This window comes from Embiotoca jacksoni, unplaced genomic scaffold (genome assembly GCF_022577435.1).
Source record: "Embiotoca jacksoni isolate LCO1_2020_lvr unplaced genomic scaffold, fEmbJac1.0.p SCAF_9, whole genome shotgun sequence".
Classification (NCBI taxonomy): domain Eukaryota; kingdom Metazoa; phylum Chordata; class Actinopteri; family Embiotocidae; genus Embiotoca; species Embiotoca jacksoni.
This window is the reverse complement of record NW_027185447.1, coordinates 15,325,160-15,341,895: the sequence shown is the minus strand read 5'-3', so window position 1 is coordinate 15,341,895 and position 16,736 is coordinate 15,325,160. Positions and strand designations below refer to the sequence as shown.

The 16,736-nt window shown below is 42.7% G+C and overlaps 2 protein-coding genes across 2 annotated transcripts in view; one reads left to right on the top strand and one right to left on the bottom strand.

The window, feature by feature from the left end:
* Positions 1-136: 136 nt before the first annotated feature.
* On the top strand, positions 137-5,514 carry LOC138192655 (rhodopsin-like). The gene is made up of 5 exons (XM_069140188.1): positions 137-602; positions 844-1,012; positions 1,182-1,347; positions 3,811-4,050; positions 4,869-5,514. Exons 1-5 carry the CDS (start codon positions 242-244, stop codon positions 4,989-4,991), a joined length of 1,059 nt encoding a protein of 352 aa, XP_068996289.1. The 5' UTR covers positions 137-241; the 3' UTR covers positions 4,992-5,514.
* A 471-nt stretch (positions 5,515-5,985) lies between these two features.
* Positions 5,986-16,736, bottom strand: part of plxnd1 (plexin D1) — a 63,208-nt gene continuing 52,457 nt past the window's right edge. Inside the window, exons 28-36 of the mRNA XM_069140186.1 lie at positions 16,382-16,485; positions 13,946-14,009; positions 12,489-12,523; positions 11,768-11,872; positions 11,451-11,614; positions 11,207-11,354; positions 8,256-8,396; positions 8,067-8,141; positions 5,986-7,038 (exon numbers count right to left, since the gene is read on the bottom strand). Coding sequence (XP_068996287.1) covers positions 6,922-7,038; positions 8,067-8,141; positions 8,256-8,396; positions 11,207-11,354; positions 11,451-11,614; positions 11,768-11,872; positions 12,489-12,523; positions 13,946-14,009; positions 16,382-16,485 — 953 coding nt within the window. The 3' untranslated portion in view covers positions 5,986-6,921. The remainder of the gene's footprint in view (positions 7,039-8,066; positions 8,142-8,255; positions 8,397-11,206; positions 11,355-11,450; positions 11,615-11,767; positions 11,873-12,488; positions 12,524-13,945; positions 14,010-16,381; positions 16,486-16,736) is intronic.

The following is a 16,736-nucleotide window of genomic DNA, read 5'->3' as shown; positions in this document are numbered from 1 at the left end:
TGCTCCCTGTACGTCCCTAATCCGACCAGCCAGTTAAAAAGGTGCCGCACCGCCTCAGGGGGCTTCAGAAAACATCTTACTTTTACAAAATCCATCCCTCCGTCCATCCTTTCTCCCTCATTTCGACTTTGGCTGCACCACGAGGCTCCCATCACTGTACTTTATTCTAAGAAGAGAGCCATAGACTGTTTCTTTCAGCGTCAAGGTCTGAGAAGAAGAAAAGACACCAACAGCTGCAGCCATGAATGGCACAGAGGGACCCGACTTCTATGTTCCCATGTCTAACAAGACTGGGTTGGTGCGCAGCCCATTCGAATACCCTCAGTATTACCTGGCTGAGCCCTGGAAGTACTCTCTCGTGGCTGCGTACATGCTGTTCCTCCTCATCACAGCTTTCCCCATTAACTTTCTCACCCTCTATGTCACCGTCAAGCACAAAAAGCTGAGGACCCCTCTGAACTACGTTCTGCTAAACCTGGCAGTGGCTGACCTTTTTATGGTGGTTGGGGGCTTCACTGTCACTCTCTACACAGCCCTGCATGGATATTTCTCCTTAGGCGTCGCCGGCTGCAATATTGAAGGATTCTTTGCCACATTAGGAGGTAAGAGACAGTGTGTGATGTGTTTAATTGCTCATGTATTTTCCATTTGGATCAAAACAAATTGCACTTTAATACAATAGTCTTTTGTGTGTCACTTTTGTTATTTAGAACATTTTCATCCATACAATTTTTAATTTTTTTTTAACATAAATCAAACATAATTCCTATGTGTTTAATATCAAGTAAAGACACCGTGTTTGTGCTGTATTGAGAATTACAGCTGCCTTGTTTTGTGTCTCAGGAGAGATTGGTCTCTGGTCTCTGGTGGTTTTGGCTATTGAGCGGTACATTGTGGTCTGTAAGCCAATGACCAAATTCCGCTTTGGGGAAACACATGCAATTGCAGGCCTGGCGTTCACATGGGTCATGGCCCTGACCTGTGCTGCTCCCCCTCTGTTCGGATGGTCCCGGTACAGTATGTCTACACTGTTTACAAAATATTGTTGAGATCATTTATACCATAAAGAAGTTTGAAGATCTTTTTTTTTTAAATAGCAAAACCCTTACTTAAAACAGACATTAAATACTGTGTGAGGCAGTTGATGGAAATTCTTGAATTACTTTTGTGTGTGTATGCAGGTACATCCCGGAGGGAATGCAGTGTTCCTGTGGGATTGACTACTACACTCCCAAGCCTGAGATCAACAACACCTCATTCGTCATCTATATGTTTGTCCTCCATTTCTCTATCCCCCTCTTCATCATTTTCTTCTGCTACAGTCGCCTGCTCTGCACAGTGCGAGCGGTAAGGACACCACTGTCAATGCTATATTTCTAATAAGGATGTGATATATTGTTTATCCCTGCAGAGAAATTCTTCTCTTTCATACCTTGCTCCCCTTCAATAAGAAGAGTAGAGCATCACAGAGTCTCAGGAGATGTGAGGGATTTAGTGGCTCAAGGACACTTCAGGAGGGCAGATCATTGCCAACATGCCAGCTTATACCCAGGTCCTCTGGCTAAAGGGCAGTCTGCTTTCTCACTGTGTCATCCTGATGCCCTCATTAATAATAGTAAAGCATCATGTATAATGTATTAGCAATAATAAATAGTTAAAAATAATGCTAAAATCTTTAGGCACATTGAGAGTGAGTTTCAGCTTGCTGTTTAGCTGCCCGCCCCAAATGTATTTTTTTTTGGTCCACTTCCACCACTCTCACATCTGTTTTTTTTTTTTAATGTCCCTGTGTCCTATCACCCTACTCCACATGAACAGTTGGTGTGTTTGTCCAGTCCATACAATGCCAGTTAAAAGTAATAATCTTGAAGGTTTTCATTGAAATAAATGTTTGATAAGTCACTATCTATTGCTAAATGAGTTAACACAATGGTGATAGAACCTGTGGCCCTCACTTATTACGGACTGATTGAGCTGGATGTCTGTAGTGATGTTTCCAGGGAAAATTACAAGTGACGCAAAGTTTTCTGTCACCCCCGCTGTGGTTGTTCTACCAAAGGAGGTAGGCGAAGGTAACGCAACATGCTCGCTCGTCAACACACTTGTGTGTGTGTGAGGCTGGGAACTGAGAAGAAGCAGCTGACTTTAAACAGGAAACACTGTTTGGATGTCTGGGAGGTGAAGTCCAAAAACACACCTGCAATTACCGCTAATCGCCACAGGTGCCGCCAAAGACAATCAAAGGGGAGGTCCTCCAGACTTGTTTAAAGACTCTGAAGACACTTACAGAAAGGAGAGCTGATGACACTTTATGTGATGCATTTAGTGCTCATTGCTAATTTTACAGGCTGATCTCTGACAGTATCCAGCTGCTGGATGTGAGCACAGCCCCAGCTGCTCTGCCTGGCTGTGACAGGTTGAAGCCCTGGCTGGATATACGGCTATTGTTAGGATTTTGGCTGCTGTGGTACAGCTGTTAGTATTTGAAGCTGCATGCTCCTATGACAAATGTGTTATCAACACAGGACACACTACAGGAGTTCAGGGTTAGAGTAGCATCAATACAACACTCTGCCAGCAAAACCATCCGTGCACACGCACAACCACTGCACGTAGTTAAGAAAGTGTTACAGTCATAGTCGTGGCAATCAAAGCACTGCCATGACTAGAATCAAAGTGACAGCTATGTCATCCTAAGTCTGCAGTCACAGTCTCAGACACACTCCCGAGTCTGAGTCAGAGCTGCTTTACCGGCTCTTCTAATTTTCCTTCTAAATTCAAGGGTACACACTTGTGCCTGAAAGACACAGCTGAGGGCACACCAAGTCTCCGTGTCGTTACAACCAGTATTAATATAATACATGACATTGTATCATAACACAACTCAACTTTCTCGATGGGAATTGCAATTTAGTATTCCCAGGTAAATGCAAAAATGTCTGATTTTAGTTTTTATGGCAGATACATGTTATCTGTTTTTATTTATTTTTTTCAATCTAAAAAAACCAACATGGCTGACCAGACAACGTTTCAAACCTCTCAGCTCCTTTCACCCCAGCAGAAAACTTCGCCGTCCTGCATTAATTTAAAAGCTCCATTGACGTTTTGGGGAAATTCAACAAAGAATTCCTTTCTAATTGTTAACTCCACAATATTATCAGTTACCCACAATATATGAGCCGTGTTTTCCCTCCTCTGCCGGTGGTCAGCATGTTAGCCTGAGGGTAGGGTCCCTAACTTTTAGACTTAAAATAAGTCCGTCTTTTTTTTTTTTTTTTTTTTTTTGTGAAACTGTCTAACTTGCATTAGGCTAATGTTAGAGAAATTTATAGACTGTCGTAACACTGCAGACCAGTTTAAAATGTCTCTGTAAAACCACCATCGGATATATGCTAATCAGTCTATGATTGAATCATGGACTTACATTCATCAGGCGGCCACAAGCGGTACTCTAGTTGATTGATAATGTGTCTCCGATTAACTACTGGATGTGTAAAATTTGCAACTGTTTGCGAACGAGTGCGTCAAAAACGTCATAGTTGTGTTCACAACTTCCGCTGCTCCCACGTGGCCAAATAAGTCATTGCAGGTTTAAATCCGATGAAGCAGCAGCAGTTGGTTTTATTTCAATATTATGAAAATTTAAACATTTAACGGCAGGAAAATATGACTGCATCACTATAGAAGTGGCTGTTTTGTAATATTTGTAGTCTACTCCAATGTTTTTCAGTATTGGTGATAAGCTTGACCCTTTTTGTATGCATTTGAACCACAGGTTTAAGTTGATAAGCTGAATCTGTGTGTGCTCAGGCTGCAGCCCAGCAGCAGGAGTCTGAAACCACCCAGAGAGCTGAGAAAGAGGTGACACGCATGGTTATTGTCATGGTGATCTCCTTCCTGGTGTGCTGGGTGCCCTACGCCAGTGTGGCCTGGTACATATTTGCCAATCAGGGGGCCGAGTTTGGACCCGTTTTTATGACTGCTCCAGCCTTCTTTGCAAAGAGTGCCGCTCTGTACAACCCAGTCATCTACATTCTGCTAAACAGACAGGTATGTGCAGAAAACATCATGGTCTGCTTATTTTATGTGTAAGAAATAGCTATATTGAGGGTAGTGGTATAGTGTAACTAAGTGAAATTACAAAGGTACTGTATTTAAGTACAATTTTTAGGAAGTGGTACTCCTAAAATTCCTATTTCCATGAATACTTTCACTCCACCACAATGTATCATTATAAATATACATTATAAATGTAGAACCTGTTAAAGAAAATGCCTTGTTGAAGATAAAATCAGTGACTCCCAGCACTTGTGGCCTCCTACCAAAGAAGTACTGTTCCCCCTGAACTTCACAGATATCTAGTGATAGTAAGAACAAGGAAAGGTGGTTCATTAAAAAAATATTTGAGAGAAGTCCAAAAGATGAACACAATGTTGTGTAGAAGCATTTCGTTTTTTTCGTACTCCATTAATCATTTCGCTTCCCTTACATTTACAATGTAATTCTTAGAAACCTAGGGAAGCCACAGGACTGCACTAACAAACGGTGTCTAAAGTAATGTGTCTAAAGTCATTAATAACCGGCTGCACTTTAATCAGCTACAACAGTAAAATGCTACAGTATTAATCTAATCATGATTGAAACAAAACATTTGTCACAGTGGACAATTTTCTGCTTGATAAGTTCGTCTACCATTGATACTTTTCTGATACTTCTGTACTTGTACTTATCGAGAATTTCAAATTATTTTTTACTTTTGATTGAACATTTTTGTAATATTGTGTAAGTATTTTTACATCTTGATGTAAATGCACAGAGTGAAGGTTTCATAGCTGTGATTGTGACCTTTTTCTTCTCTGTGGCCACAGTTCAGAAACTGCATGATCACCACAGTGTGCTTTGGAAAGAACCCATTTGGAGACGATGAGGCCGCCGCTGTCTCCAAAACCCAGACTTCATCTGTCTCCTCCTCCCAGGTGGCCCCTGCTTGACCTGTGCCCCCCTCCTCGATGTCCCATCTGTCCCTGCTCACCTAGGGACCCACCACCGTCAAGCAGCCCTATGTTCTTTTGGCCAATCCTCTCAACTTACCTCTCCAATGGTCTTCTCTCCCGTGGCACTACTGCACCTTCAGTGGAATGCACTCAAGAGCCAGCATGTGCATTTCAAATCCATTTAACCATGGAGAGTGTTCAGATGGTCACACAGATTTTTAACCCGGCATCAAGGGGGTGTCATCTCAGTGATGATCCAGCTGAACACCATCCAAGCTCCCCGCTACCCAAAAAACAGTAGTTAGTAGGTTAAAATATAATTAACAAAGCTTTGATTGATTTTATCAACAAAACCTTCGTTTAAATAAATGCTGCAGCTAATGTAACTATCCCCAAAATGTGCGCTTTAAACAATCAAATTTCTGAATACTTAGGTGAATTAATTTGTTTCAATATGTCAGATGATTTTTCAGTGCATCAGTTTAGGCTTTCCTCTGGTCTCTCCTCTTGTCTTTGTGGTGACGAGCTGAAGTGGTTATCTTCCTCTTGGTATCATCTGAGTCATGAGTGTAAACAAATGGACCTGAGAAGAGCCTCTGCAGGAAGAAGGTGCCTCCTGCAATAGACTGGACGAGTGTATGTCTGTATGTGTGATAGATGTTTATGTATTTGATTGGATGTCAAGGTGTTAGCGTATGTCTTACATAGATATGAGGGTAATATTTTGTTTATTGTTTAAAGGCTTGGATTTGTGGAAGTTATTTTGTGTCCTGCAATAAAAACAGAGTTAAATGTCTGCACCACTTCGGCTTCACTCGCTTTTTCATGAGAACATTGACAAGTTTTCAGAGAAGTTCCAGATGTTACTTCGTGGGCTTTTGGGTGGAAGGCCAGATCTTAATAGTTTTCAAATGCTGTTAAAATTCACTCTGCTGTAATGCATTTAAAAATGAAGCACTTGAGGACAAGAAATGTTGTCATTATTAGACACTTTAAAATCCTAAATACTGTAATTTATTTCACAAACTCTGACAAGTCATTTGGCATCACAAATACAGTCTCTCTTCAGATTATATTGAGCTAATTTTTTTTTTTTTTTTTTTTTTTTTTTTTTATCTTTAAATGTAAATTTCCCTCTTTTGAATCAATCAGAATCCAACATGATATTCATTCATGTACAAGCACACTGGTCAACACCTCTATACTGATGCAGCTCTTCCCAGTGAACTACATTACATTTGATTTTCATGAATTTCGGTCATTTATATTCTTCTCTTCACTCCTCCTCAACCCGTCATAAACCCGCAAAGCACATTGGGACATATAATTCAAAGCACCAATGGGAGTCAATCGCACATCTTCACCAATCACACCTGAGAACATTGCAGGTTTTAGGAGATGGGAGGAGTTTATGACGGTCCTACTAATCCTGACGAACAGGCCACTTGAAAGTATTATGACACATCTATAAATATTGCTATGGACATTATATTACAGTACAGTGCATCATTGGCTCGTTCCCTTAAGAAAAGGGTTCAGTGCGTTAAGGATTGCCACCAGGGCTTACTGTAGGTCCCAGTAACTTTAAAGACATCCCGAAAAAGCCGCATCTCTGAGCTCCTACATATTCCCTCCTAAGTATAGCCAGACTGGAGCTCTGCCTGCCATGGGAAAAGATTTGGGAAAATTGCTTGGCATCCCCAGATGAAAGGGGGAACTCGTCGTAAATATATAACGCTTCACAGGTAGGTTTAAGTCCATTGCTCTGCCACTTTTCACCCTCGTTACAGTCTGTGGGAATAATAATGACACTTGTGAGGGGTAACTCCTTAGTGTCCGACATTCTCCAAAGTAACTATGTAGGTGGGAGAAAGAAAGGCAGCTGTCAGCAGTAGAAAGAGATGGCGAGTGGAGGAGACTGGCAGGTTCAGGCTTCACTGCAGCACTCATAGATGTTGTCCTCCACGAGGGCAATGACCTGCTCGAACTTGTGGTGCAGCTGAGTGCGACGTGCAGTGGCGTTAGACTCCAGAGCGCTCACCACCTGACCAGGCGAGATAGAAAAAGAAAACACAACAAAAGATGACTTTCAGTGGGTGTCAAGCATTCATGCATCTGTCTATCTAGAGAGAGGGAGGAAATCAGCCACCTGCCTGGACATAGAAAGTCAAACAAGAGAAAAAGAGCCCCGCAGAGGAACAAGTGAAGTGTTTCAGCCTCTTCTCCTGCCTTCACGCATGCCTCCACACCACAAAAGCTTTTGCTCTTCACATATTTACAAAACCCACATCTGCTCTGTTTTTCATGCCCAATAGTTGTCACCGTGTCAGTGGGATTTATGAGCTCTTAGCGGCAGTGTGCTACCAGGCAGAGCAAACTGAGCCGCGGCGAGAGAATAGGCAATCAGGGGCCATTCACAGAGCTCCATGAATCACAGTCTAAGCCCTTGGCCCACGTCAGTACAGTAGCATGACAGAGCAAAGCAGCTAAACGGCATTATCATGAGGGTGCTCCATTAAGGCACAGTCACCAATGACTAAGCCTCTCTACAGAATAGTCACAGTAGTAGGGAAACATGGGGGAGGACAGCAGGGGCTTGAAGAGGGCTAGTTCAAAGGAAAACAGCAGATATGAAGCAGCGACTTATCAGTGTCATTAAGCAGATAGGCATGATGGATAAAGGCAAGGTAAACAGCATGCTGTTTGCACAAAGTGAAAGGTGTCCTGAGGGCTGGAAAGAGAAGATTGGACAAATTGAATAGTGGTTGCTGTACAGAAGATAGCCCACATCTGATTGGACCTCTTCTAAAAACACGTAACAAAAGAAACAAGCTATTGAGTGCTGATTCTTAACCAGACAATTGAGTGACAGGCTGCAAGGCTGTCTACAGTATGTTACATCTTTCATCATTACTGTGATCTTCCACACTGATATCCTTCTGTGTAACTTAATACAGCAACTGGGCTTGACGACGGTGTTATGGCTGCCAAAAGGGCCAGTTTGAACATTTAAACATATCTAATCCAAATCTGAGATCGCAAAGTCAGAGAAGCAAAGTAGAAATCGCTCACCTGGTTTCTATATCTCTTGGCATATTTGTAGATTTCTGTCAAGGCGAGGTTGGTGTTGAATTCATTTCTGTATTTCTGCAGGATGTAGAAAGGGAAAGATTAAATTCCAAAATAAGTCTTGTGTGAAATTTCTGGCTTTTGTGTAGCCAGATGACTAACACACCGGAACTTTTTCAATATTTTACTCACCCGTGACTCCTCAGCCAGGTGAGCGTTCATCTCTTGCTCGCTGAGAGGTGCCATTTCCTGTATCTGCTGGTAGTAGCACTGCACTCTCTTCTTGTACTCTGGGATCTCCTTGGCATACAGCAGCTTATTGGTAGGAGAGTCCTGTAGTAAAAAAAACCAAAACATTACAGCCAAACTTTTAATCAATACCTATTTTAGTTTGGCAGTGTGACTCTACCAGAGAGGCACGACATTTGACACCTAATCATGTACAGCAAGTTATGGCTCCATGTGCAGTATGGTGCAACCTCAGCCTTTAGGATTGGTATAATTTTGAGTTACTTGAGCTCTCACTCCACTACATTTCAGAGGCAAATATTAATACTCTTCCCTTCACTTCTTTGACCTTGAAGCTACATATACTATTTACTTTCCAGATTAAGATTTTATCGACAAAACACGCAATCAGCGTCTAAAATATGGCGCATTAATACAAACTAAACTACTCAACATTTAATAAAAAAAATATAACCTCTGATTTACTTACAACCAGCTACGACATTAAAATGCTGCTCACATGTTAATACATCAGTAATGTAGCTTTGGCCAAAGGTCAATGAGGAAGATTAACGCTTAGCCTTTATCACTGTATGGGTGAATGTCTGTTTTTTTGTTTTTCTCCGTAACTTCTGCTTTCTCTCTGCTGTCTAAATCTTTACATTTAAAATTCTGAGGTCACAGTACTTGACCAAGAAGTGCTCTGCCCGTGTTCCTCGAGCCCATCATTTTCTGGTTGCTGGGCTTTGAAATATCATTGCAATTCAGTCATTCTGTTCTACTGTACAATCCATCTCCTCCCCATGAACAGCTTGACCTCTGAGACTCAACTGATACTTTCCATCAAGCAGCTGCTGGCCTCACTCGACTGCAATCAGTGACTCAATCACTCATCAATGCGATAATAATATTATTATACGCTTCTAACAGTCCACTCCACATTGAAATACATTACAATAATATGATGCACAATAATATAGCACTCAGGAAGGGGTCATTCTGCCCAACAGGTGCCTTTTTTATGATACTTTTAGTACATATTGGCGCACACCACAATTCCAGGCCAACTTTTGCTGCATCCCATACCATTCTCTCTCTCTCTCCCCCCATATATCATGAAAAAAAGGTTCTTCTTGCGAGAGTGAAACAAGCACTCCCTCCACCACTGCTGCCGATAGATGTTATTTGTTGAAAACCCCATCTAAACCTAAAGTGAGACAATGGAGGGAGGGAACGGTTTCCTCTCCACACAACAGGAGACTCAAACACTCAGAGAGCCCGAGAAGGAACATTCCAGTCTAAACAACTCTCTCGTGAGTCACCTCAGGCTCTCGCACTGGTGCTCATTCAAGCAGGAAGAAAAGTAGCGGGGCTAAGAGGTTGTGGGCATATTCCGATTTTAGTGGTGACTACTGTTGCGAGTGAGTGTGGGTGGGTCGTCTTTGTGAGGCGTGTGTGTCTGCGAGAGAGTGGAAGGGACAGAGAGAAAGTAGGACAGGGAAAAAACGGGGGGTAAAAGAGACGGGCAGCCGCAGCTTTCAGCGTCGGTGAAGGTGCTTACAATGCAGCTTAATATTTCTATGTGTCATGAGTTATTTGTGTCACCTATTGTGTGTTTGTTTGCGTGTGTGTGCGCATGAAATGTGCTGAAAGGACTGAAAGGCTGCAGCCACAGTCGCTCCTACTGATAGGGAACCCTCTCTCTTCCTGTCTACAAGGTCACTTCCTGCTGTGAGCCCATCTGCCTGGTAACCCCCCTGTGACCCGGTGGCCTTCCATGTTCTGCATCTCGCCAGATAAGAGGGTTTCTGTGGAAACAGCGAGCAATGCTCACCTTCGCTCACCCCTGCTGGGCTCCTGCTAATCCACACCTCGTACCCTTCATTGACTTGTCCCGAGGCCATTACACACATTCGTGCAACAAACCAGCGACTGTAAACACTCCAAAAGTAGAGGTGTGTCACACCTCTCCCCTTGACCTAGAGGAGAAAGCGTGGCCTTATCCTTGAACCTGGTCATTCCACAATACACACACACGCTAATGAGGATGCTGCAGCTTACACACACGGAGCAAACATATGTATGTCTTTGCAACCATAGGTATGTATCTGCCTGAATGTACATGAATGCATGCAACGTGAATGTTGCTGCTGTGAGTGCACTGGCTTTTTGGCACTGAACTGATGTATATAAATCAGACTGTTTCTCAGTGAAAGAGGAGCATTATTTGATGAGTCCTCAGCTCCCTCCAGGGAGGAAGCTAGTCAGAGAGAGACAGGAAGCAGAGCATGCTCAGGGTCACGGTGTCTGAAGGATGAGACGGATTTGTGAGCAGTGGGGACATTGACATGCAAGCACACACACACAGAGACAGACAGACAGACAGACAGATAGAGGAATGCACACGGACACACACTCGCACAGAGCACAAAAAGAGATCCCTGGTGCTCATGACCTTGGATCAGCCAACTGGGCTGAAATAACACGAGGAGAGGTAGATGGAGCTGACAGTCTGAAGGCTTAGGGATGAGGGTTCACAGGGGGACTCGAGGTGTGTGTGTGTGTGTGTGTGTGTGTGTGTGTGTGTGTGTGTGTGTGTGTGTGTGTGTGTGTGTGTTAGCTAGATGGGAGCAAAAAGAAGATACATAGACATATAGATCTGACAGATAGGTGCAATTCCATAGATCAGAAGTTTTCAGACAGGTGACAAACAGCTGAGGGCTGACATGTGACAAAGATACTGTGTAAGGCGCGTCAACATGTCTGACATGACGTCTACCACAAATAATCGTCTATGAATTCAATTAGAAAAAAGAAGACGCTCAAATTTGCCTGAGAATCATCCCATTTTAAATTTGTTTTTCTGATAGCACTGTTGAAAAGAGAGGGACACAGAAAGAGAGAGATAGACTCACTTTTCCTAGTTGCAGGTCAGAAATGGAGCAGGCATCGATGAAGGCCTGGGCGATGACAGATAGACAGGCGTCCATGTGATCTGTCTTATCAATGTCAAACACAAACTGAGGATTCTTCAGGATGTTCACCCAGAAACGCAGAGGTAAACTGCACAGACAGGGAGAGATAAGCTTTTAAAAGCCCTGCACTTGCACAGCGAGGCTGACCCAAAGGGGACTTTAATCATAGTGTTCCGTTGGCTACCTGTTGGTTTTCCAGATGTGCAGGGTGTCTGGATCTGTGATGCCCCGTTTGTCAGCCTGCTCCTCTAGGAAGTCAAAAAAATATTTGACAGCTAGAGGGGGGCGGTCCGGAGGGATGCTGAGGATGGCCTGAAAGAGGTCATCCAAGAATTTCTGAAGAGTTCCCTGTGGAGAAAGAGAAAAAAGGGGGCTCACACTATTGCCGATCCATGGTATCATGAAGTAGGAATTTCTATGTGGCTGCTGAAGTTATTATGAAACAGAAGGATGAGTTTGTATTTTCGTTTGACTTTGTGTCAGTCTCTTGCTTCCAGTTACCTTTGTTGACAGCAGGCGTGTCAGGTAAATTTCAGGCAGGACTTTCTTGCGATGGCTCTGCCTGTGTGACTTCCTGCCTTCCATTTGCTCATCATGAGGTAGGACCTGGAAACCAGAGGTCAACATTATAGCACACAGGTTGAAACACTGACCTCCATCATGAGTAGCTAAATGAATGCACTACTGTTTCTGTTGTGTGAGTTGTCAGGGGGAATTTTCTGGTTCTTGCATTAGACACTTGACCCAGAAACCACATCAGGGTATTTTGGAGCACTGAATAATATACAGAATTAAGGAAGTAATGGGAGTTGGGAAATTCTCGTGGTTTTCTTTCGCTACTGTGTACACGATCATGCCTCTGACTTGCTCATACAAGTCTAAATGGGGGTAAGGAGAAGAAAGAAGCAGTCAAATTCCACCTACTTGTGTCAAAATAAGGACCACAGAACCGTCCTGTAAAACTAACTATTCACCCGGCAAATTGTGTTCCAAGGAACTCATTATTCTAAAGTCAAAGGGCCCATATCTTGGCTGACGTTTATAAAAGAGCTTAAGCAGCATTAGTGCTGTCATGTCCTCTCAGCAGCTTTCCTTTTCACCTCCTTTCACCCCCATTCTCTCAGGCCTGCTCTGGGCTGACTAACACTGGCACACACAGGAGAAGCTCTGGTAATAAACTCACTTGTAGAAACATTCTGATTTCTTATATAGAGATACTCACCAAGTGTACATACTTCTCGGTATCCAGATCTTTGACTAAGGAGAAAGAGAACAAAATATAAAGCATGAAACAATGTGCAATCAGCAAGGTGGAGACCTGAGAAAATGAGAGGGGGCAGGAGGATGGAGCACAGAGGAGTGTGACAGATATGAAGGAGAAAAAAAACAAGAAGGAGATTGACAGGAGAGCAAAGGAGATAGAGTATATGCAAGAGGAGAAAGTGATTAAGGTGGACTGTGGGCCGGTAGGGGAGGGGAGCTGTCTAAGAGAATGAAAGAGAAAGATTACGAGTGAAAGGAGAGAGAAAAGAGAGAGATTAGGGGAGACAGACACACAGAGTCTGTGATTGGTTCTGGAGCCGGTGTAATGAGATGGTAATGCTCGGCCAGTGCTGGGGGGGAAAAAAAGCATTAAACCATGCTGGTTTATATATAGAGCTAAACACAAACACACGCATACACATGCATGGAGAGATATAAGAACAAGTTTCGATACATGTTCAAACACAAGCATGAGTGCAGACTGAAAGACAAATAAAGTAAATTACTGTACACACACCAGCAAAAACAAAGACAGGCATTTGTGCAGAAGCACACACACACACACACACACACACACACACACACACACACACACACACACACACACACACACACACACACACACACACACACACACACACACACACACACACACACACACACACACACACACACATATACACCCATATAGTCAGTGCGTTCTCATTACAGCCTGCTCTGCCAGAGATGCTCCTGCCCAGCGGGCCTGAGGCCAGACCCTCAACACTGATCGCAGGCAGGCAGGCAGGCAGGCAGGCAGGCAGGACAGTGTTTTATATTAGCCAAGGAACACTACAGGCTCATAACACCCCCTTGACGCTTTGAAGCGGGAGCCAGGTTTGGTCCACATAAGCCTATTTTTGGCCTGATATGAATGAGAAGAAAGGCTTTGATGGACAGAGCCGGAGCAGAACTGAGCTCTGGTCTGGTGCTGATTATGTAAGGTAGACCCTTGACAATGAACGGACAAGGCCATTAAAGGCTGTATGTAAACTCATCTGTCAACAGGCAAAGCAGTCAATATATTGTGGGTTGAGGCTGGACGATGGGCCAACTAGTGTCAAATTTTTCCCACAAACTGACACTTGCTAATGGAATACGTCTGTGACATGTAAAAGAATAGGGGTCTGAATAGGGAAGTAGCATAAGAGTACGTGTTGTGATTTATTAGGTACGAAAGTGTTTAGATGTACGCTGTGTCTTTTGGGGGTGGGCGGGTGTGTGGTTTCATGAGTATTTACATGAGTGTATTATGTTCTCGTGATCAGCTAAGCGTGTGCCGTTTCCTGTGATTGAGTGGGTGCGTGCACTTATCCAAGCGTGGGTGAGTGTGTGTGACAAAGCGACAGAGACTGGGTTTGTTTGAAGGTGACGTACCTCTCCCCAGGGTGTTATCTTTCCTGTCTTTCATGCTCATGGCCAGCGATGCCCCCTCTGGGATCTGTGAAGGTGGAGAAGAAGGAGGGAGGGAGGGTGGGTGGGAGGGGAGACGAGAGAGGACAGAGGGCACGGGGTCAGGGGTGAGCTGGGGTGCACCAGAACAGCTTCGTTAAGCATGCCCTCGAGGGGAGTGTGGTGCTGAGAGGTGTGTGTGTTTGTGTATGTGTGTGTGTTGTTCTTGCATGCATCCAGAGTGGTGGCAAGTTTGCAGGAGCCTGGCTGGGCTCATTAAAGTCAACCCGCAGTAAAATGGATTGAACAGCCTCGCCAGTGAACCTAAACTGCGAGTACATGCTGCAGCTTGCTGCTTTCACAGCTCTGTCCCCATGGCTCAGCAAAAACTAAACAGAGCACTTAACCAGTACAGGTAACAGGTCAAAGGTCGAGAGTCACTGAATGTATGTTTACTCATGCACAAATGAGCAGACATAAGCAAACACAGAAGGATATCCTTAATGGAAGAGCAGAGTATGACATTTTCTTAATTATTTTCTTGATAACACAGTTACCAGTTTTATGTAATGTATTGCTGGGAGTAAGCTGAAAAAAAAAGTTTCTATAAAACTTATAATAATAAGTTGAATTCTTAAAAAAAAAAAAGTCTTTATGTATTTGCAGTACATTACTGCATTAATGTAATTAATGCTTATGTAATTAAGTTTTTTTTTACTCCTTGTAAATTGTGTAATTAAAATATAATATAATGGTGTTCTTTAGTTAATGTATAAGTATTATAAGTACATTTTACAGCTTTACGAAGCTCATAAAATGCCAGTAATTACTTTTGTAATGGTTTATTTAACAGGGATATTAATGATTCACCTCAGCCAAGATTTTTTACATCTGTATTTCCAGGACATATAATTTTTGTTAACAATTAAAAAAAAAAAAATTACTTCTACACAAATAATTTGCAATTTAAACAGTAGCAAAAAACTTGTTTTTATTAACATATAAGTCATGTCCATGGTGCTCAAGTATTTAGATGTAAAAACCTGAATAATAACTTTACACTGTTAATAATTACTTAGTCTTTCGCAATTAATACAACACAGATAATTTTAAGTCCCCACTTAGTCAGAAATGGGTTTGATTTTTGTTTTTTCAGTTGGATATTTGACCTTTACTGTGCAGAATGATTTACTTATGTGTTGAGTTTGTTTTGTTTAACACGAGTAGATAAAAGCATGATTTTACAGACATCATGGTCAAGTGTGAAACACAACAAACGTGTGACTGGAAAGTTGAAATGTACAAGGTACATAAACTTAAAATTAACTTGGAGACAAGTCTAGAACTTTCAAATGAAAAATCTTTTCATACTCATAGATTTTGGGATTATAAATCAGAAAGAAAAATAGGTGTGACTCAAAAAAACGTATTCCAAATAGAGTGTCTAAAAAACATGACTGCGAAACAATATGTTTTCTTTACTTTACTTAGAATCAGCCCTCATTATCTAAATAAGGAGTGGGTCCTCTTCATCCACCTTGTTGCACCGTCATGTTCCTACAGTAGCCTAAAAAGGACAAATCAAACACCACTGGCTCTCGAGAAGGACGTTCATGCTTATTGCCAGCCTTGCGGCCACCGTGGATTCTCTTTCATTTTTGGAAGGGGAGGGTGAGGTAAGGGGTATTCAGAGGGTTGCAATCTCATCACTAAATGCCACTAAATCTTGTTGACTGCTCCTTTAAGGCATCAATATAGCTACTTCACCAGAACTGTTTGAGAGGTGGTCAAACAAATGTGGAAATCCTTTCCCCTATACCTTTCCAGTGTTGAATTTGGGAGGCAGAGATTTGTGTCTGACAATTTCTGTGACAGTCTGAAGCCAACAATCCAACACTCATGCCCACTTAATGCGATGACTGGCCAGGTCCCCGTCATCTTCCCTAACTTTCAAAAAAACCTGTAAAACACTTTTGCCTCCTGACTTGGTTGGGTAACAGATTTCAAAAACCTTTCTAGTATAACCGAGCCCTTAAAATGTTATGTAAATCATGAAAAGTTCATTTACAAGAACCAAATTCGAAAATATCATTATTTCGTATACAATTGTTGCAGAAACACTGACACGAGCTATCAACAATCCACTACAGCTATGCTGCAGTAAATGACTCGAGCAATGCAATCATAAAGAGGAACAGAGTGCAGCAGCAAATAGAAGCAGTTTAAAAAAAGTCAACACAGCAGAGTTATCACCTTCAACACTCCCGCAGCTGCTGTAACAATATCATGGATATACAGATACGCCATGTCAACACCCGCCACAGTGGTCTCACACAGACACACACAGACACACACACACACACACACACACACACACACACACACACACACACACACACACACACACACACACACACACACCTGGTAATGGAAGACTGTGTTGAGTTTCTTTCGACCGTCCTCCATCACTGAGGAGTTGTCCAGGTCCTGCAGAAGCTTACTGTTGCTGCCGGAGTCAAACCACTCTGGAGGAAAGAAAACGAGAGAAGGTGTCAGTGTTAGACAATTTCATCCTAAATTTGGAGAAGAATATGCAAGACAGATGGCAGCCGTGCTCTAACTCTCTATGTCATGACCTGTGGAAATATTCCCGGACCATTAATCAAATCAGCTCTGCAGGCTCCACGGCTTTTGAAAGCAATAACTCTTTGTGATTATGACTGTACACTCTCCTCAATGCATTCTGTCATTTATTATATTGCAGCCTCAGGTTAGT

Coding starts and splice junctions, on each gene's coding strand:
- LOC138192655 (XM_069140188.1), top strand. CDS start 242: ATGAATGGCACAGAGGGACCCGACTTCTATGTTCCCATGTCTAACAAG. Junction 1,013..1,181: donor CCTCTGTTCGGATGGTCCCG/GTACAGTATGTC, acceptor GTGTGTATGCAG/GTACATCCCGGAGGGAATGC. Junction 4,051..4,868: donor ACATTCTGCTAAACAGACAG/GTATGTGCAGAA, acceptor CTGTGGCCACAG/TTCAGAAACTGCATGATCAC.